The sequence below is a fragment of the Acyrthosiphon pisum genome, chromosome A1, assembly GCF_005508785.2.
Source record: "Acyrthosiphon pisum isolate AL4f chromosome A1, pea_aphid_22Mar2018_4r6ur, whole genome shotgun sequence".
In the NCBI taxonomy this organism is placed as follows: domain Eukaryota; kingdom Metazoa; phylum Arthropoda; class Insecta; order Hemiptera; family Aphididae; genus Acyrthosiphon; species Acyrthosiphon pisum.
In genome coordinates, this window is record NC_042494.1 from 116,098,756 (window position 1) to 116,122,541 (window position 23,786).

Sequence of the window (23,786 nt, forward strand, 5' to 3'; positions counted from 1 at the left end):
ATAAATTATAATAATATATAGTATGAGATACTATATATATGGTGTAGACTGTAGATGACAATGTTGTTAATGGATGGTTTTTTGCAGCCGGCCTTATATATCATTATTCATTATGTATACACGACGACGGGCGCCGAGATTTCGGTTAGCGGGATTTTCAGGAGTGAATAAAAATCCTGCAGGGTGCTGCCGAAGAGTAAACACAGCTCGGGGTAGACCACACAAGTGGTCCAGTTCCCATGGCCCCTTGCTTTCAGTGCATTTATAGTATATATATATGTGTGTCCTGCCTGCTCCTTATGTATGATAACCCTATCCGTTCCCCGCCGCTGTCGTCGTCGTTATCGTTGTAGAGCCTATTCAGGACTCCGGTGTTGGAAAAAAAATCGCCCACGACAGCTGCGAAAATAATATTCGTTTTGGATTTCCACCGCTTTGCCGTCGTACATACACCACTCTACATCAGTCGTACGTGTACACTCACTATGTATATAATATATATAGGTGTATATCGTTTACAGTATATACGTCATATTATGTCGCAACACGCGTACAACTGCGTGAACTGTCGACGAAGAGGGAATAACGGTGCGTGTGTATATAATATTATGCGGCGTTAGCATATACGCAAATAAAAAAAACTATTTGTTCGATGAAATTTGAATATAAGGGTTTTTATTTTAATATTTATCACACTGCGAAATTCAATTGTAATCTGAAACGGTCATTGCACCGAACGTACTTGATGTGTTATTGTTTCTCATAACTAGGACAATTGAGTTATATATTATAACGTCATATTATACGTGTTAAAACTTAAAATTGACGTAACATGCACAAAAAACTTATAATAATATGTATGAAAAATTATAGATGATCTTACAAAAACGAAAAAATTCAATGTACGTAAACGTATTTGATTTGTATATACAATAATAGGTACTACAAAACATATTTTAAAGTAACAAAAAAATATGGTATTACTGACAATTTAATTACTGTTTATATTTTAGATGAACTAATAATTAATTATACATGGTATTATAGAAATAAAATAGGTACTTAGAATATTTATAAACCTTCTATTTATATAATTTGAAAATCTTCAAAATGTGGAAAAATATGCATTGAAAAATATTGTAGGTGTACCTACTTAAATTCGTTGGGTCATAATAATGATACTGATATAATATATATCACATAAATAATAATACACCTATTGGTTCTTTCTTAAATATATTCTGTATCTCCCATTTATTTTTCAGCAAAAACTTATAGTAGGTACAGAAGAGTTCTTAAAAGCTTTCCTTCCTATTGTTTGTTCACGTACATCTTTAAAATGTCGAAGATAAAAAAATCCAAAGGATTAACCTACAGGGAGAAAAAGTGTATAGGTATACACGCACATGAATATGTGTATATGAATATATTTATAAAGGTTTACCTGAAACGTGTAGGTATATGCACACACAACACGCACTTGTCGCAAAGGAGTAGGTATTATTCTTTAAGAGACTGCGTTCTGCGGGAACTTTTGTTTTTTAAACCTTCAAATATATAGGTGCGCGGCTTAATGTTTCCTATATCATTATTTTTTCGTTTTTTGGCACGTCAAGTAAAATAAATATTTTACACACAATCCCCTCACCCGGTGTTTTATCTTAATATTGTATGGCTTATTTATATACTTATTTGAAGACGCAACGACACGACGGCAACGCTGCAGCGTCTAGACAATCTCCGGGGACTTAAATTTTTTTTTCCGCGTTTTAGAACTTTCTCTATAAAAAAAAAAACATGTACATATTATATATCTGCGGAAGATTTTCTCGTGTTTTCTTATGCGCTACGCGTAGTTTACCTATACGTCTATATACTATACTTCTATACGTCATATACGACTTTTCAATATTTGATGTTTGCTCGCAAATATAATATTTGTTCGGAGCGGTAAGATAAAAACAGTGCGGGCCCACCGCTACCTGAAGCACTGGCAGGTGTGTTTGTGGCGTAACTCAAATAATAATATGTACCTATATAATATAAGTATATACTACTGACGAAAAACCGATTGTATCGATGATGCACGAGTGAGCGTGTACTAGCGCGACCTCGATATTAACGTAAACCGCTTATAATGCATATATACCTAGCTATACTACTGTAATATACATGTGAATGTGCGCTTTCGAAATGTATTGGATATTATTTAAATCTATGTACACACGGGCGTCTCCATGCACATATTCAGAATTCGGTTTCATGGTCGTGGAACTCAAATCAGACAAATCAATAAATAATAAATATTTATAAATTTATAATGTACATTATCATACGACCAATTGGTAATTGTAATTATATTATATTATAATATTATACTGTAACGACTGACGACATCATGATACATATAGTTGCGAGTTGCCCACTCTCACCTAAACCTGCAGCGATTATGCTCCGAAAAAATGTAGAATAGAATTTTGCTGTATAGGTAGGTACGCGCACGTCGCTGTTTGCGTGCAAGAGTCGATGACCGCGAACACGATATTATTATTATAATATTATATAATAATATTATTACCTATATAGTATAATCAATGTAATACAATATAACGATGACGAGGAAGATATACGATATAGCCAGCGTCGTCGGTAGCACGTGGTGCGGCAGGGATGATTGAAACGTCAACCGACCGCGCCCTATAGTGTACACCGCATATGTATAAATATTACATGTATTGTCGTCGGCGCAAACTGAAAATTATCGCGTTTTAACCACATTATAAGCCACGCGCGTACTACAGTGCGTCGGAGACGTTAATTTTTTGTATCGCGTCCCCAGAGACGGCGTCGGTGGAGGTTCGTTCCCTACTACCCTCCACCACCACCGTTATGCGCGGGAGTGAAAAAATTCTTCCCCGGGGACTCGCCCGAGTAATATATTATTATTATTATTATTATACGTGTATCTATATAATACGGCTGCGGTGCGTTTTTCAATTTCTTCCGTGGGTCCGAGTGCGGTTTTCGAGCGTATTAGGATGTGGGGGCGGGGGTTGGACATAACGGAGGAAGAAAAAAAGGCAAATTGAGGGTTGTATCGAGTGTGCGCGGTGTGCCGGGTCCGGAACCGTTTGTGTTCGAAAACCGACGTTCCGGGACCGTTGGCATCGGCGGACACGTGACGGTTTTATTATTGTTATTATTGCCTTGCGTGCGTTCACCCCCCTACCGTCACTACTGCCACCGCACACCGTTTGCTTCTATACGCCACTACTAGATACGAGTATATAATAATGATATGGTATGAAAACGACGAACGAGTTCGGGTCTTAAATATTACAACCGAGTATAAGTAGGCAAAATCGAAAAAACCAACTGCAAAAAAAAATAATCAACATCCGAATCATCCCACTCGTTTATAATATACTTATAGATACAGATAAAGTTTTGCAGTTTTGGAATGAAATCAAGAGCGCCGTCGTACACTTTTATACCTGTCTCGAAAAAACAACAATTAAACGGAGAGGGGGAAGTGGGTAAAAAAAGTTTCAGAATGTAGTTGTGCAAAATCAATAGTGGCACGGGCCGTGTTCACCCCCCCCCCCCCCCACCTCTTTCGCATTTAGTTTCTCTCGTAAACAACCCTGTAATTAACATTATTCTAATGGCTTCGCCGCCGTTAATGGGCCGGACTTTAATGAGCACACCAGCAAAAGGGGCCTAATATTTTTTCTCGTTAATTCTGATGTTCGCATCTCGGCTTTGAATACCTACATCTACCTATACTATAAACAGTGGTATATTATTATTATTATTATTATTATTATTATTATTATGTATTATGTATAATGTATATATTTACAACGATTCATGTACTTAAAGTCACCCATCTCTGAGCTTACAAGAAAAATAATTAACTAGCAAGATTTATTACGATGGCTACAAGAATAGTTTGAACTATAATAAACCACAATCAAAATTTTTAAAATAATGTGGAGTGTATTTTTATAATATAAAATACCTTTGGTGTCTAAAAGAAATCTAAATATCTTCACTTTTATTTTATATACTTATACCTACGGCTTAACTTTTTTTACGGAAGCGTTAGTAAATATTTAATGAGAATTACCGAATTTACAATAAATAATAATCTATATAGGAACTGCTATAGGTAGGTACCTACATATTTATATGTTAACGTCGTATTTGACGTTTTTTTTATTTAACTGTGCGTTGTCGATTTTTTTACAGTGAACGGGTATAGTTTATGTTATAAGCAGCGATTATCATATCAAATTGCATTAAGTGTCATAAAAGATAAAATAAACATGCAAGCGCACTCGAATCTAATCCAGTTTCATTGCTTTTGCTTATTAATAAATATGAACATATTATACAGGACAAATTGTCATTCGTCGCGTCATAAAAACAGAGAAAAACGAAAAACACTACGGACCACACTGTATATTATATATTATTATGCACCTATATATTATCACAATATTGTTGTCGAAGGTTCGCGCGTTTACACTTCACGGTCGTTTATATCAGATAAACAGTATTTATACATGTATAATATATCGGTATGTTCTGGGAAATTGTAATGGTTATAAGAAATCTATGCACTTCATCGTGTATGTTTGGGGATTTTGCCGTAACAGTGATACGTAAATATCAATATCGTCAATATATGAATGTATATTATATAGACATCGCTGGTTGCGGAATATTATAAAATAATTAGTCTTAAAACGTCCCAGAACGTATAAATATATTAGTTATTCATGATGTACAAGTATGATATTTATATGTGGTATACGCAGTAGGTATATCAAACGCATTTTTTTTATTATTACCTATGTAGGGTTTAAATTTTTGATGAAAGAGATACACGGCGGTATAATGCAATATTTAAAACGAACACAATTGTATTTTATTTTTTTGTGTATTCATACAACAATATTCGTAAGCGGAAATTACGTGAACGATTCAAACAATTCAAATATTACTGCCGTATTATAAACATATTGCAGTGATTATGGTCCCATCAGATTGATAAATCAATCGATTATCGACGAGCCACACAGTGGTAATATTGCTGCAGTAGCGTGTTGTACACCATTGAACGTCATTATAATATAATAATATACGGACGCCGCATCTAGCGCGTCGTTCCGAAAATGATTTTAATAACATTTTTTTTTCGCGTTTGATCGTTTATCTCTGCACCCCGTCGTGCGTCCAAGTCACAACCCGAAAACATTTATTATTAAGCTCGAAAAATACTATACACGCCGCGTCGACGTTAACTCGATTTACCAAACTATATATGTAGTATATAATAATATAGTATACATATATATATATATATAATTTCATTACATGCAGCACACATTGGAACCTATACACTATCGAGTCTCGCACTAGTGTATTTGTGTGTGTGTGTGTGCGTGCGTGCGTGCGTGCGTGTGTAGCGTAGAAAAGCGAAGTTAACGGCCATAAACGCATCGTGGTGAATATTGTCCCGGACACGGAGTTGAATAGGGTTTGTTTGGCGTAAATAGGGTTCGTTTAGCGGGCCCACGCGTGTGTTGGCCGCCACAGGACCGGAGAAACATACGGGGATCGTGATGATGGTGGGGGGGGGGTGGCTGATGGGTGTGAGGGGGGTTGTTGGCGTGGCAGTATAGATACAAAAACGACTTCTGTCCGCTACCCCTTAAGAACCATCCGAAAACGCTTTTAACGTGATTAAACTTACCTCCCCCGGCAAGCAGCTCGACGCATTTCCCCCCGCTTTCTACAGAGCGTATATATGTATACGCTATAGTGTTTGTTTTTTTTTTCGTCAAGTTATCGTTGACGCGTAATCGATAGTGCTGTACATGTATACTTGAATGTGCGCCCATACATGAAAAATACATACGAATACTATACTAATATTGCAATATTATTACTATGCAACGACGACTGATCTCTCATATTAACCGTCGCAATACCTATACCTAAGGTTATAAATTTCAGTTGCAGTACATTATTCTGAAGACAGAACCTATAGGTATGGTTATCCCACCATCTACCCAAGTATGAAAGTTTGGACCATAATATATCTATGATAGGATGGGAAAATTTGAACATTTTAATTTTAGCACCAATATTAAAATTAAAATTAATACATTTATCCAAAAGTTACAACAAATTTCATAATATATCATATTATACCATCCTAAATTCCTACTACAACAGATAGATAGTGAATATAATAAGATAACGTGTTACAATAAAAAGACTAAGTAAAGTAAGTAAGTTCTTATGTACGTCTAATGGGTCATCCTGTATAGCCTATATGTATATGTAGGTATGTATACTCAATACTATTGCCTTATGTACATATTATGTAATATATAATTATAATGTGATGTACCTATATATAATTATATTATTATTATTATGTAGTGGTATAGTCAACTTAAAAACTGTCAGGGACGAGCACTACGTATTGTCTATAGTCTGACGCGACTACTCTATTAAATCATAACTCTTAAAAATGACTAAAATACAATTAAACAATGTTCACGAATTATTCCATATTTTTAAAACATCAAAGGAACGAATGCCTCACAATTCACAAAATAATATCTTATCTGTGTTTATCCTCTACAGTGTATACGCTACATTAATACCTAAAGATACATAATAATATTATTATGAATAGTATTCATACGCGAATTCTTCTCTCTATATCTAAATAAAATACAGTATAATATTATATTATGGCGTTCACTTATTTCGAGTAAACATGCTAAAAAAGTATGGTGCGTATTCGGGTCTGCAGGTTGCGTGGTTTTGACGAGAGTGAGAAGACATTTCGATCGTTGGACTACGCACGATGTATAAAAATAATATTGTATTTGTAAAAGTATAGACCGATACGGAAGGAGCAGGGAACGAGGCGGATATGTGTTTATTGCGCCGACGGCACATGAAACGGTATATTATATACATTCATATAAAAGCGCTGTGATTGGGGTGGACGATGTCCTGCAGTGACGCACGTATACGGTGTTTCCATTAGGCTAATGACTCGTCATAGCATATACATTAATATATATATATACTGTCCCCGCGATCAACAACTCGCCACCGCTCGTCGGTATTCCACCCTTTACACTTTCACCAAAGTATATATGTTTGCCCCATACGTAGGTTACCGGTACCTACATCAGGCTACATCCATATACCTATACATTTAGCTGAGCAGCACAAAATATGTATATGTGTATAGTGTATTACATAGTGTATTATATAAATTTATATATATATATATATATAATATATATTTATATATTACGACACAATATAAAACACAAGGGCGTCGTTTTATAAAGACGTAACTCTGATACCTCGGCGTTGGGCACACACTGTGCGGCGGCGCCCGGTCGTCGCTTGCGGCGTCATGTAATTGAAAATACATACGTACGTAACGCGGTTTTAATGTGTAAGTGTAATTAAACTATATTGTTTTTAGACGGAACGGCTTTGTGGAAAATCAAGTTTAGGATTTTGATTTGGATACTTATATATCCGATACCGCTAGTACCCATATTTACGTTCTATTATAGTTTACGTTTTTCCGCAAAATACCTATAGATTTCTCTTTCTGACACTTCACCGAAATGTTTCACGTTTTAAACCTCAAAAATAAAACTTTAATATTGTGGGGATAAGATAACGAAGTTGCGGTACGAACGCGCGTGCAAATAGGTACTTACCGGAATTCGACCCTTCGTTGTGGTGCAACGAGTTGGTGCTGCTAGTGTTGTGGTCAGCCAGCGCAGTGTTGTTGTTGTTATTCTCGTTACTCTGCTGTAGCTGAGCGGCTATTTTACTCTTGGCGCCACCGCCACCGCCGCCGCCGCCACCGCCACCGCCACCACCACCACCGCCGCCTCCGCCACCGTTCACGCCCGGATGATGGTCGTGGTCCTGTTTGCACAGCAGCGTGTCGTCTCGCAACGCGAACTCGTCGCCGGGTATAAGCTGCCTGCTGCACGCGTTGCACCTGAAGCACTCCATGTGATAAACTTTAGTCTTGGCCCTCATTACGAGTTCGGTTCGGTCGAAGCTCAGGTTGCACTTATCACATTTGGTGCCAAATAATCTGAAACAATAAAATCGTTATTACGGCGATGAGACGAGAAAAATTCAATAATAATTTAATTTTAACTGTCCGTAATAGCCAATAGGTACACAAAAATACGGGTATATAATATACAGTATACATGCAATACATTTTATGCACGCTAGTCCTGCCGCGTAACATTATTATGTGTTTGTTTTGACAAAGTTCGCTCTCGCCGAAACTTTTCCCATTGCAGATTAATAATTACCATGCGACCCGATTGTGATTGACGAATTTGAAATTAACTCGATTAACGAACAAACCGACCATCTTGAAACATCCGTCGTCAAACTAAGTAAGAAAATCGTCAAAAGAGTTCCGTGACTAGTTATATAATTGAACATAGTAAAACATGATCGATATCCGCCAAAAACCTCAAGTTTTGAGAGACCCGAAATAACTATGTACACTTATATTAAATCGTATACGTATAAAACAAGGCCTATAATATCATATTATAACCGGGTTTATTATAAAACAAATATTGCTGTTCATTAACTGCAGCGTTGTATACTCTATTTCTACAATCTACACTTCCAAGTGCAATATTATATATGTTTTAAATATTTATTAAAATTATTGCACTATACCACTGCATCCACCCACGTATCTAAAATTTAACATTTAGATTCAATGTCGTACACCTGCAGAAATGAAAACATATAGGTATACTACAAAACTTAACTGCGCTCATTAAGTGTAGGTATGCGCTGCAATATTGCAATAACATGAATATTAATCTTCATGTATAATATTGTTGCCTGTGACGAGTTCTTTGCAAGGTCTTCTGCGGCGAGCTATTATAATTTAACCTATTAGTTGATATAAACGTTCGTCAACTAAATACGACTTAAATATATAGCGCGCGTATTTCAGGCGGACTTATTATAATAATCTTTTGCACGACTTGCCAGTTGCCGTCGTCGCTTCTTGCAAGAGAGATTTTTTTTCAAAAAATAGCTGACAGGTTTGATGAAAAAAAATTAAAAAAGGTTTAACCGCTGTCGCGCTGCGCTCGTTGTATTGACAAGTGCGACGAGCATACGACGACAAGAAACACGCGGAAGCCGAGACATATCGGATCTCTTTTCGGCCACCCAACGAGATTTATATAATATTTTTAAAATATTACATAAACAACATGTCAATCCACAATTAGCGTTTTCGAATTATACACGTGCATATATAGATCGTAGAGGACAAAAAAAAGTATAAACACTAAACGTACATATTTTAATAAGTACCGTTTCGGAAACCGAAAACACGTGTGCCACACTGCCTCTGCCGCAGTCGGGTTTAAGTAAAACAAACGCGATCCGGATCATCTAAAGGTGTGTTGTATTAAGCATTATACGTATACCGTGATCGCGACTACTGTATTCACGGTCGACTTGGTAAACAAACACGCGCGTATGAGTGCGAAAAAAATAAATCGTTTTACACGATCCTATATATTATACACTTACTATATTACCACTACGTCAGGATTAATGGATTCCTTATTATACTGTACACAAATACACAATATAATAATGCACTCCACCATATATATAATCTGATAAAGTGTAACGCAGAAGTGCAGTTTGGTTTTGTTCGTAGAAAAAATATTTAATTATATACAGTGTACAATGCATATTATACACGTAGACACAAAGACTTAGAAAAAATAAATACCGAGACGAACTGCATTATAAATACCTATGTTTCGTTAACGTTAATCTTTTTAGCGCCGTATAGTAGTTATCACTTGTTTTAACAATATAAAATACCTATGATACATACTAATGATATCAGTTAAATATTTAGTAATTAGTAATATAGTAATATATATACATACTAATTACATAGATACAATTATTTGTCAGTGACCAGATCAAAAAAAGAAATTCGAAAACCGCGCTTGCGTCGCAATATGATGCACCTGCAGTACCTACAATTATTTATATAGGAATACGAAACGGGTTATTCAAAGATCTATCAACGGAATGGTGAGACGCCGAATTCCAAGCACCAACATTTATATATTATTGTGGCAAAAAATGTGTTGCATTCAATAATTTATTTTAGTGTCTAACCTGCCTCGTTGAAATTTAAAGGTACTGCAGCAGGTGTAGAATAATTTTTATCCAGGCAGCGTAGAAAATAACAAACGGTACCAGCGTTAAAAAATTGTAACCTCGTGTTCCGTAATATAAACGGTTAATAGCTTGCAACGAATATGTATTTAAGGACCTTTGTTACATGTATAAACAGCTTATAAAAGTCCCTTGAATATAATTATTTATTATACTATATAATAATATATAGAATTCATATTATGATATATTTTGTGACCTGTACAATCACTTTTGATACAAAAAACTATAATATTCAGTATGTCAATTCTGATATAATATAATCGATACCCATATTTATACAATGTTAACTATATGTTTACTTTATATTAAGTATAATAAATATTAAAATCTATGATATAATAATGTATTACTTGTTTACTTACTGTACGCAATTAATGGTGGCTATTGGCTATAATAATTGTTCTTGATTATTTCTGACGTAATAAATGATTTAATTTTCAAGAAATTTTTATGACAAAGTTATTATGTAATATTGTAACAATGAATTATTATAATAATATTGATTATTGTTAAATTATAAACAGCATAAGGAACAATTAAAATTTAAAAAAAACCTAACCTAACCAATTTATAGTGATACCATACTAATAATGAGCTGAAGCAGGCATATAAGTATCCCCTAAAATCAGAAAAGGTTGTTTTATATAAAGATTAGTATATGCTGTATACCTAGTGTATGATAAAAAAAAATAATTTATACAACCATCCCCCTTCCTCAAACACATTTTTCTAACCATGCCTAAACTCCTATTGGACCAATATATTTTTATTTACTCATAAATTTATAAATTAAAATATTACCACACTAAATAAACCTCATTATTTCAAATAAATTAAGTATAGATACTTTTGTGGTATCTCAAGTTATCACCATGCTTTAATGCTTATAATTTAGAGATGTGTATTGCTTCCATGTATAGTAGGTATCTAATTGTGGCCGACTTTATTGAGATTAGTGGGTGCCCTAAAAATGTACTAAAATGAGGTTCTATGGGGAAAATGACTTTTTAGTCCCACTATTAAAACGGCCCTCTGTTAAATATTAATAGAGATTTAATAGTGTCTAAATCTTCCCAGGGTTAGTACATTTTTCAAGTTGAATTATATTAATATTAATTATTGTGAGTAGGTTAATCATTAAAATCGATATCTTAAAAATGTCTAAATACTAACTTTTAACACTATAAAATACATTGAGAGGACGTGTTGATAAAATACTTAAATGATTAGGAATATTTATATTTTATATAACTCGAGTCTTAAAGTATGCTGTGTACAATGTACAATACAGTATGTCTTTATTATAATATAGTATATAATATTATATATAATATGTTTAGTATAAATGTTATGCTGTTTAAGAGAACGTCACACCCGCATATGTGCAAAACAGTTTTGCGCGGGACAATTTTATTTTACTCCCTATGTATTTATATTAGAATTACCAAACACCTTATCTGTGTCGTAGCGTTTTTATTATTTGAATAACATAAATATATTTAAAGTTATTAGTTTGAGAACATCAGTTTTTTTTTTAAATTTAATTATTAAAAACTATTGGTTAGTTTTATAAAAAAAAAAATGAAAAAACTACGACACAGATAAAGTTCTTCCCTATGCGTTGTGGAATTTTGGTAATTTGACTGTAAATACAGAGGGAGTAAAATTGTCCCGCGCAAAACTGTTTTTGCTATGTTGTACATTTATAAGACGGAGATAACACGCATGCAAGTGTGACGTCCTCTTAATCAGCATAAAATACTAAACATATTATATACTATTATATTATAGGTATGTGCATTGTACATTGTACACAGCATACTGCAAGTTATATAATATATAAATATTCCTAATTATTGAAGTCGCATATCAATAGTAATCTAGATTTAACAATGAAATACATTGTAACTATATACTATAGAAGTACAAAGTTATATTTTTAAGAAATCAAATAACTACAAGGCTACACAATTTATAACTAATTACCGTTTTCAAATGATAAACGTAAACACAATATTAGGATATGATATAATAATATTTTTTGTATTATGATATTGTATGTAAATACTGGATAGCCAGATATAGGTTTAACAGACTGTCAAGTATTAGTACTGTACTCTGTACTACGTACCTCTTATAATAATGCATTTACGGTATCTTCCAAAATGCTTTATAAATAATTTCAATAAGTACTTTATTTTGTTTTTATGTGATAAATCAGTTAGCACACTGCGTACCAACCGTCGTTAACAATTAGAATTAAATCGTTACATATAGAGTAGACAGATTAATTTTTTTATTATGATGGAAAAAAAAGATTATATAAAGAATAAATTATAATATATTAATTATACCTGAATGAAAAAATCGACATAATCAAAATTTAAAAAATCTACTGATTATTATAGTGCATGGTATTTCAATTTGACTATTGTAAGTCAATTATACAATTCATAGATCACAACTTAGTAAAGTAGGGAAATAGAAATATCTAATAATAATAGAAATATATAATAATAAAATATCTAAATAGAAATACCTAAGTATGATTTCATTAGTATCCAAAAATAAAAACTACAGTAGGTACCTATATATATGTATAATTTCTATTATTTCAACCAATTTTTATATTATAATTCAGAACTGAGTTCATATAATATTAATAAGAAGATTCCTCCTATGTACCTAAATTATTTTATTATATTCCTCGCGTTAGTATAGTAATTACTTTTTCAAACATAAAATACGACTGCGTGCTGATGACTGGTGGTGGGATAAACATAATATTTTAAATTTAAATATGTGGGTACCTACCTATACATTATTTTATTATGCGTAATATTATAATAGTGCAACTTTACACTGTAAGTGATGATCAATATTTAGCAGATTATTTTAAATGATTTATCGATGTTTAAATATAAATGGGACTATAGCGGAATACGTCTGTATGAGGTTTTTCGATTGTCGTATATTATATTATTATTATTACCATTATGTCGAGTGTCGACGTTTCCCTATACGGCTCTATACACATCATACGTATAAAAAAAACATGCACCGCATATATACACATAACTTTGGCGGCATTCGTATGACCCTAGCAGCAGGAAATAATAGAATGTGTGTGCTTATATTGACACAATGTCATCTGTCATAGAAGGCCCCAGAGCCGATTTATTTACTCAAAGGGAGAATTGGGTATGAGTACCGTGTAAACATCGGCAGACATTCGAAAACAAGAGGCGTGCAGATGCATTTGACGTCCGTCACAAAATGCACATAGTAATCATTAAAAAAAATATGACATATATATATATTATTGTATCGAAAATATCAAATGACTATGTTCACAGAAATTAGCAAAAAAATATATGGGCTTGTTTTATATATAACGGACTCCGTATTCAGTTTGTCGTAAAATAAAACATGCACTCGCTGTCTAGCTATATATTATATACCTACATATTATTATATATCATATTTGTTTGATGTTTAGCCATATAGGTAATAATAATTAATAGTGCTTTACGCCTGTACGTAAGTGTTATAGCCTATGAGTATATGTTTTATGTTTTTTTATATAGTAACGTTTCAATATCTATACATTAACAAAGCCAGACTTTATGTTATCGAATGAAATTTAACAATTTCTGAAAATTTTGATTCTAATACGTTCACGAATGTTAGTTATATAATTCACGCTATATCTGTGTATTTTGGTTTTAGTGTACCTCAGTTCACGGACAAATCCGACTGAGATGGGCAATACGCCTGTGGTGAATGGTAATATTAGCAGTTGGTATATTTTCAAACGTGGTTCGAATAATTACTCTCCAAATTTTTCTGATATCTCTAAGAACATCACTGAAGCTTTCGTAAAAATTGGCCTAGTATTTTTTGAGTCTATAAGCTACACATAATATAACAATGCCTTTTGTTGTGTCTTTGCACAAACAATTAATTTAATATAATTTTAATTTATTAAAAAAAAATCATTAGCAACGCATGACAGGTCAGCTATATAGTCTACACACCATTTTTCTTTTAAGTTTTATTTCTATAACTAACGGCCACCCTATATAATTGGATATATAAATAAAGAAAAAAATTCTATTTTCGTTAGCCAAAACGAAATACTTGTGTGAGCCACCCTTTAGCAACCTATAGGCTAGTTGAAATAAAATATAGTATAGGGGTTGAAAAACAAAGCAAAGAACACTCCCAGTGAGTCCTAAGGAAATTCGTGCACATTTTTTAATTATATTTAAAGTCTTGTACATAGTCTATGTATATGTGTATAAGATATATAAGGTGAATAATTCTGTCATCTATAATGCTTAATAAATTCAATACAATTTTATTACGAAATGCTAATATACTAATATTATAGGGACCTATACCTAAGTAATTACTTTAATTTAAAAATCATCATATAGTTCCCATATAGTTTAAGCCGATAATCATGGACAATAGTCATTAGTTGACACTTATGCCTTATACATTTTCAAAAATCTGCCATCTAACTACTCATTAAAATGTATCTGTCTAACAATTAAAAGTTAGTGCACAGGACATTTCTTAAATGGTACAAAAATCAAAGTAGGTTTATGAAATTAGGATGTATAGAAGGAGGTTCTTTTAATGTTTAAAAATCAGAATTTAAATAAATGCATATTTAAAGAAAAACGTGAGAGTAGAGAGTAACTTGGTAAATCATCTTGTTTATATATTTACAGTATTAATTTACCTATTACAATAAATAATATTATATATTTATATAATTGTTATAGTAGCAAAAAAAAACAAATATGTATCGACGATGACCTATTATAGATACAGCTATGCACATTATATTATAGTCTGCAGTAGTCATCGTGATGACTGATTGTTATTGACAACTGACAAGTTATCGGGTTATATAAATATAAACCAACCAAAAAATATTAAATACTATACGGACGTTGTCATAGAACATAGTTTACTAGTTTGTATATAACGAGTGACGCGCACATAATTATTATTATAATACTTTTATGTTTTTTTTTTCGAGCCACAATATAAAAATTCTTTCGTTTTCATACTGTCTGCACCGCATACTAACGACGAGTTTACGCGCTATAAACATTCTGCCAAAAGGGGCACGTGATATACGAAAAATATTAAAATTTATGTTTCCAAAAGCAAATATAATAAAAAAATAACTCCCAGCATTAGATGTAAAAATAATAGTCATAATATTATAATAATATAAAAAAATACAACAGTTGAAAATTTAACTGCGTACGTAATGCGTTCTATACCTACTCCGTAAAATAGATTCGAAACGCGTTTAATAATGCATATATATATATATCAACGGAAAAAGACGATATAATATATTACCATGACGTAAATATATATATTATAATATAGTATGCTAATTACAAACGTCATACGAACAAGCAGTATACTAAAATGTATTAGGTACCTACATAATATAATAAAGCATATTTCATCCGGGAATGGATCCAAGGAAAAGCTGAGGATCCCAGTATACCCCACCCTCTCAGACAAGATTTATTTTTAAACGATTTTTTAGTATTAGATATACATCAAACATAATACCTACGTAATAATCGTTAAAAAATATATTTAGTTATGTATTTTGACTTTTATTAATATATTATTATTCATATACCTACTCGTCAATTATTTTAAGTATACCTATATATAAGTCAACCGTCAACCAACTGTTGAGTGACAAAATTAATAGGAATCGCATACAATTTTAATGTAATCACTAATGTCTACCAGATATGTAAAGATTCCGTGTATTATAATATATTGTACACCAGTCACCTTTCATGTATATACCTATATATATTAAATGTATGATGTGTTGGTTATTTCATCGATATTTATAACCACCGCAGTTAATATACACTTTAAATAATATAAGATAATTTATAGGCATGTAATAACACAATATATATAAGATAATATATTTTGAACACAGCCTCTTTTAGGCTTTTAGAAAACTTGTGATAGGTGAGTTGAACTTTATGTTTAATGTAGCTATATACTATTATTATTTATAGTTAGGTACTCCCTAACATTGAATTGATTGTGTATATACAGCTCATATTCTCATATAATACAGAGACATTCGCTTTATTTAATAAAACATAATATTAGTTGTCATTTATAAATTAAAATAATATGTGTGCATGGTAAAAATACGTATAATATATAGGTACGATTATATAACTATAATAACATATATTGAGATTATTATTACCTGACATAATCTAATTTACAATAGGTTTTCCCGTCCCTCACGAAACAGGTACAATGTTCATCCAAAAATTGATGGCACTCGGCACACTTGAGGCAAGCCGCGTGCCACTCCAAGTCCGGAGCGACCTTCAGTATGTATTGGTCGTTGATCGCACCGCCGCAGCCCACGCACAGACTCAGCCGCCGCCGTTCTGAAAAATTTAACAACAAGACACCTGATTTTAAATAAAATCTATACGCGGCTTATGTCAATTTGTGCAATATAATATATATATATACAGTATAGGTATAATGCGAGCGCGTATAATGAGTGTATCCGCCACACTGCAGTGCAATTCAATATGAATTTGAATAATTCAAAATATAAAACACACTGCTCCTGTCAACGGCCAACACACATAAAATACATACTATTATATAGACACGTATTACTATTATACCTACATGCATAGGAATATACCTATACTATATAGGTATGCCACCTGCAATGTTTCGTGTATTTTTTTTACTGCTCTCAACAGAATAAACCGATTACCAAAAAACGTTATCATAATAAGACCGGGTAGACTTTATGTAGGTACTATAGGTAGTAGGTATAATACCTAGTAGGTACATATTATAATATATAATTTGTATCAATATAATCCATATATAATTTATATACACTTTTGGTAGACATATATATATACAATATAATTGCACGCGCTATACCTATTTTAGGTACAAAGTTACTTACAATTTATTTTAAGTTTATAATATGCTATATTATATCAATACGTCTATAATCTATATATAAATGTACATAGGAATATATGATATTTCTATCAATGGCCTAAACGATCGTGGGACATAATGGGCCGTGTATTCGTAATTCTTAGGTAAGCTAGTGACTGCTATAGTTTTATAATATGATATATTATATTATACATAGTATTAAGTACAATAATACGGCTGCAAGACGGGGTATTCGTCGATGAATCCAGATCCGTTTATTATGTTTATATATATCGTATTATATGTCAGGTCGTTCCAGCTGTCTGCAGAATAATTTTATATTTAGGTGCATTTTCGCATGCTGCAGTAAATTAAAAGATTAATAGCTGGTAATTAATATTAAAGCTTAAAATTAAATAGATATAATATAGGTAGGTCCTATATGATAATATTATATACATTTTACTTATGTAGTTATAGGTATATAAGATAGGTTAATTAATGATGCATGTTGGCGTATGTGTCTATTTTAGTTTATCAGTATAATATATCACGTAGGTACATACTAAAATATACAAATGCGTTGACCGTGTTGTCTTTTACGCGCAAAACGACGCGGAGTGATGGGGGGGGGGGGGACTTGGATTCTGACGCAATGTTTAATTGTTATAAAACAAATACGTTAATTTAATACTTTCACCTACATATTTTATAGGTACCTATGAGAAAACGAAAACTTATACGATATCACCATATTAGTCTATATTTCAATAAACAGCTTATATAGATTATGTATATAGGTAGTTGATCATATCCATGAACACCTACATTCCTATTGTAATGATTAAGTAGCCAAGTAGGTACATTTCTATGTATAAGAGAACGTCACACCCGCATATGTGCAAAACAGTTTTGCGCGGGACAATTTTATTTTACTCCCTATGTATTTATATTAGAATTACCAAACACCTTATCTGTGTCGTAGCGTTTTTTATATTTGAATAACATAAATATATTTAAAGTTATTAGTTTGAGAACATCAGTTTTTTTTTTTAAATTTAATTATTAAAAACTATTGGTTAGTTTTATAAAAAAAAAAATGAAAAAACTACGACACGGATAAAGTTCTTCCCTATGCGTTGTGGAATTTTGGTAATTTGACTGTAAATACAGAGGGAGTAAAATTGTCCCGCGCAAAACTGTTTTTGCTATGTTGTACATTTATAAGACGGAGATAACACGCATGCAAGTGTGACGTCCTCTTAATCAGCATAAAATACTAAACATATTATATACTATTATATTATAGGTATGTGCATTGTACATTGTACACAGCATACTGCAAGTTATATAATATAATACCTACCTATAACACACATTACAATATTATTGAACACTAGCAGTTATATAATATAGGTAGGTATATAGGTACCTACGCATAAGTCGTACCTATATAGAATTAAATAATAGATCTATAATATATTTTTATTTGATAACCGCTGCATTTCTATAATAAAATATATAGGTAGGCGCTATATATGTATTCTGTGCAGAGGTATTTTAATAGGTTGTTTAACCTATAGTGACGTAGAATAGATGACTCGTTTATTCATAAAATGGTTATTATATTTTTAAATTTAATTCCACGATAATAATAAATGATCTTCATCTTATTCTTATTTGTATACACATAAGGGTATGAACCAATTTAAATAGATTTAGTCATTTAGATATAGGATAAGGAAAAATCACACACGCGTCAATCCTCCAAAAAATAATTATTTCAAACCAGTTATATTTTTCGTATGTTCAAAATATATTTATTGTATTTTTATTTAAAAATAAATGATCTAAAAAAGTGGTGAACTGTTTTGTTTATTGACACTATAATTGTAGGCTACATTATCTATATACACGAATATATTATATTCGTGTGTACAGATTTGAATGCATGGAAATCATGTAATTTATTTTACATTCAATCTATAACTTATAAAATCGCTTTTTTAACCTGATGAAGATGACTATATTATAATATGTGCCTAATGTCTATATATCAGTTATGACTTAATAATATTATGAACATTTATTTAATCCTATATTATATATATTATTTTTTTTAGGCTATCAAAGATGAATATAGACACTATATAGCTAGTATATTATAATTATACTCTCGAAGTCTCGTCTTCATTGTCCTCGCTACGCAAAATATAACTATACACGGTATACGTCACGTTATTAAATATAACACATGTGCACTATATTGTACGCCGTACACTCTCGCACACACAACGTATATATATGTATAGTGCGTTGCGGTTGACGTTCTATTGGTTGCGTATTGGTACAGCCCTCCGGGGCGGAGTCGAAACGTTGTACGTCCGTTCGGAACCCGTTCGGTAACAGATAACGTCTCTTTGATGTTCCGCCGCCATGTTTGTACTTACACGAGATCGACGTGTTTCCAACAAAATAATAATAATAAAAAAAGTATAGGTACACACGTAATAGGTATACGGGTAGACCCCCCCACTGATAATAATAATAATAATAAATATTATATATATTGTATAGGTATAGGTATAGGTGTATAGATATGCAATCACGGGCCAGAAGGACGGACGCCGAGACATATTATTATTCGATAATGATAATAATTATGATAATGTATGGCCGATAGGCATAAAACGTATAGTAAATGGTTATTTATTAGACATATACAAATGCATTCAATCCAATAAAATTCCACGCACAAAATGAAATATATTCGTGTATTTACGTATTATTTAATACACCTAAATAAGCTTTGCCTATAGATAGGTACACAACGACTTAACGTATACGTATTATTATGTTACCTAATTATAAAATTCATTTTAAATTCAAATTTATTTCATTTATATATGGTATAAATAAAGGCCTGCAAGGTCTAGAGTTGCGCAGGGGTTACGCAGATGCAGACCACGATGCGCACAGTAATCTATCGTTCGATTTGTGGACCAGAGCAAAAATAATATGCAGTGGTTCCACGGCCTCCACCATTCCCTGTGCCGTCATGCGGAGGCGTCATCTGGTTTTCAAATATAGGAATATATATATAGGACCCTCTTCTGGTTGTGCAGTCCACTCATATGTCTCCTTTCGAAGAAGTGGGGTAATATCACATGCATATTTAATATATAAACATATAGATAAATAAATAGATCACATAATCTCTTTATATTACCAATATCCACTTGTGATGATCATTGACAAAGATACCTTCTTGAGGACGCACTTTTGATGAACAAATTGGAGGTTCTGAAGGCCACTACTTATTTTATTACAGTATTATAGCTATAGCTAGTCATTTGATCACGAGTAACACAATTATCAACTTCGTGCCCCCACACTTAACCATTCAAAAATATCACATATTTAAAAATGGCTTTGTAAACCTACTGTAGGTATACTAGGTACTTATAAATATAAAATATAAAATAATGATAAATTATTATAACCATAATCCACTCATATTATACCTGAATGTAATATATAAATATATACAGCCATATAGGTATTAGGTACTGTATAATATACGAATCTATATATATTATTATATCATATAAAGGTCAATTAATTTAAATGTTATCGGTTTATCTAAAAAAAATCTAAAGAATTCGAATATATAAAATGTTAAATAATTTTGTGATGTGGGAAACAATCTGGATAAATGGGTTATTTATAAATTATAATATATACCTATTACCTTTATCGTCTGCCTAATTCACAATAAATTATCGTATCTCCAAAACTTTTGATAAAATATTATTTTTCAAAATAACGTTACAATATTATTTATTTATTGAATTATTGATATTAAATGAAATGTAATAATGTCGTCTAGATCAAGAACCAAAAAAAAAAAAAATGTTTTTAAATTAATCAGATGTATTTTGTTCTTCTTAAAAAGTAGTCATTATAGAGTTACGATATCAACGGATTAGGCTGACGATGCATTATTATGTATACCAATAAGCACACGTTATACGTGTAATAAATTGTAACTTATATAGGTATATTAACTTAACCACTAACCAGCATATGGATATACCATATACATAACATCGTATATTCAATGCAATTTAATTTGTACCTATGTTTTATTATTTATTTGATATGTATAATACCTATTATATAGATAAGAGAAAATAACTGCGACAATACAAAAACTATACAACAAAAAAACATTCAAATGTCGTTCAAAACCCGCATTTGTAATAACCAATAATGCTGTAACAGGAAGGTATAGGTAATATAAAACTCAGATATATGATACTATGGAATATGAACATAGTACATACTATAATGAATATATCCTTGTGGCTATAACATATAATGTAAAACCTATAATAATACTTTAGTGGTGGTCTAGTATGTGATAGGTTTAAATTATAATATATAGTGCTACCATATATATGAGCTATATAGAGTTATATCATAATAATGAATAATATGTAGTAGGTACATATATATCTGCTATAGACTATTAGGACTACTTTAGGTCTTATAAATGTCAGTGGAATTCAGCGTATAAATACATGATCCTATAAGTAATATACTATACCATCACGGCTGGCTTGGGAAAATTGGATGTGAGTACGAGGCTTATTGAGGGTGGTGGATTCCGGTCGGCTCCAGAAGCTCCCAGTCGACCCAGTCCCTATTGTCTCGTCTACCATCACCCGATCTTCAAATGTATCTAATAATAGTAGATACTATGTGTATATAATATATGTATGTATATAATTTGTAAATTTTTAATTACAGTAGGTACAATTATAAACGTTGCGGATGAGGTGGAAGCAAACTAACGCAATCCCCTGCACCTATCTGTGGTGATAACACAGAGGAAAAAAGGTACCATATATACTATATAGTGTATACCACCTATACTACCAGCTATCTATAATCTAAATACATATAACATATATAGTATATTATTATATTACATTTATAGTAATAATTTACGTTACTGTACATTGTAATATTTATTTATATACTTATACTTGCATAATACTAAAATTGTTTGCGTACGGACACCATATACATCGCATTAGGCAAATAATAATATAGATGTACCAGCGTAATATAGCCTATAGGTACTAATATATTATGTTAAAATTAATTATATGCAATATGTACGTGCTTCAAGTGAAGTCATGATATGCGTACTTTATAAAGAAACGAAGTTTGTATATTATTATGTATGCCTACCTACCTATATGTACATTGTACCTACTATTTTTTTTATAGTAAATAATACATATAAATCATATAATAGTATAATATATAAATAAACTATGAAAAGTACTCGTATTATTATGTGCGTCATTAGGTACATTCCTCAGTGTTCAGTGAACGTATTTCGTAAAATTTATAACTATGTATTAAAATTGTATTTTGTATTTTTGTATGAAAGTGGCTGCAAAATTTTAAAACGTCATATAATTACCCACAGCATCAGCATACTAAACCTTTGATAGGGATCCTAATTAATACATTCCTAAATAACAAATTATACCAGTCTCCCGGAGAAATATTGGCTATATACACTATACCTATACTGTATTACAAAATATTATAATTTATTGCATTCACTTTTAATTAAAAACGAATAATTAATTGTTTTCCAAACAACTGTTTATACCAACCATCAGACGCTTTGGCTTTATACACAATTTGTGATTTAGCCATCGCTATGATAATAACATAATATAATAATTTAATGTAACAACATTTCCATTTCTATATAATATAATAATATACCTTATAGCACTATTATATAATATCTTATATTTAATTATGGGTGTACCTATAAATTTATTATTATTATTTTGACACAATAAAATAATACCAATTTTTTTTTATTGTTTAATATGCCGGAATCCTGAAAAGTTCACGTTGTACAGTTGGGTCGTAAACAGCCTATGCGTGATATCTATGAATGATAAGACTGCACGGCCAGTACCCATCAAATATCTATATTAATAAAAGGAAATGTTTGTGTATACGTTGTAAAGCGTACCACAGAACACAGGCAAGTCGATCGCACTTGTGGTTCTGAAATCTGGTACCACTAAATTCTAAGAAGTCCTATACCCAAGGATGTGTACATCGAAGCCAATTGTTTTAATTTTGCATTTTAGAAAGAGGCTCATATAATATAGAGGATTTCTTGGATCTCGAAAAATGAATATTTTTTTTTTTGTTCCTATTGGATATAATTTTAAACCTGTATTTTAAATTTGGTATGAACTACCCAAATAACACTGTTAAAGGCCTGTGGATATAGGTTACACTTACATTTATTGGAGTTTAAAGCGTAAATGTACAGGCAACTATAGCATAAATTAATATTGTCATCGTTCGGATATAAAATTCATTTAAAATGTGTATTATAGGTACCTAATTACATAACAACGATAAGT

General features: G+C 31.7%; 1 protein-coding gene across 3 annotated transcripts in view; it reads right to left on the bottom strand.

Moving 5' to 3' along the window:
- Positions 1–23,786, bottom strand: part of LOC100160905 (insulin gene enhancer protein isl-1) — a 53,341-nt gene that overhangs the window by 6,111 nt on the left and 23,444 nt on the right. For 2 of the 3 annotated variants that reach the window (XM_016803127.2, XM_016803129.1), the window contains exons 3-4: positions 16,601–16,814; positions 7,773–8,161 (exon numbers count right to left, since the gene is read on the bottom strand). In XM_016803127.2, coding sequence (XP_016658616.1) covers positions 7,773–8,161; positions 16,601–16,814 — 603 coding nt within the window. The remainder of the gene's footprint in view (positions 1–7,772; positions 8,162–16,600; positions 16,815–23,786) is intronic. The other variant, XM_016803128.1, reaches the window with a different exon arrangement.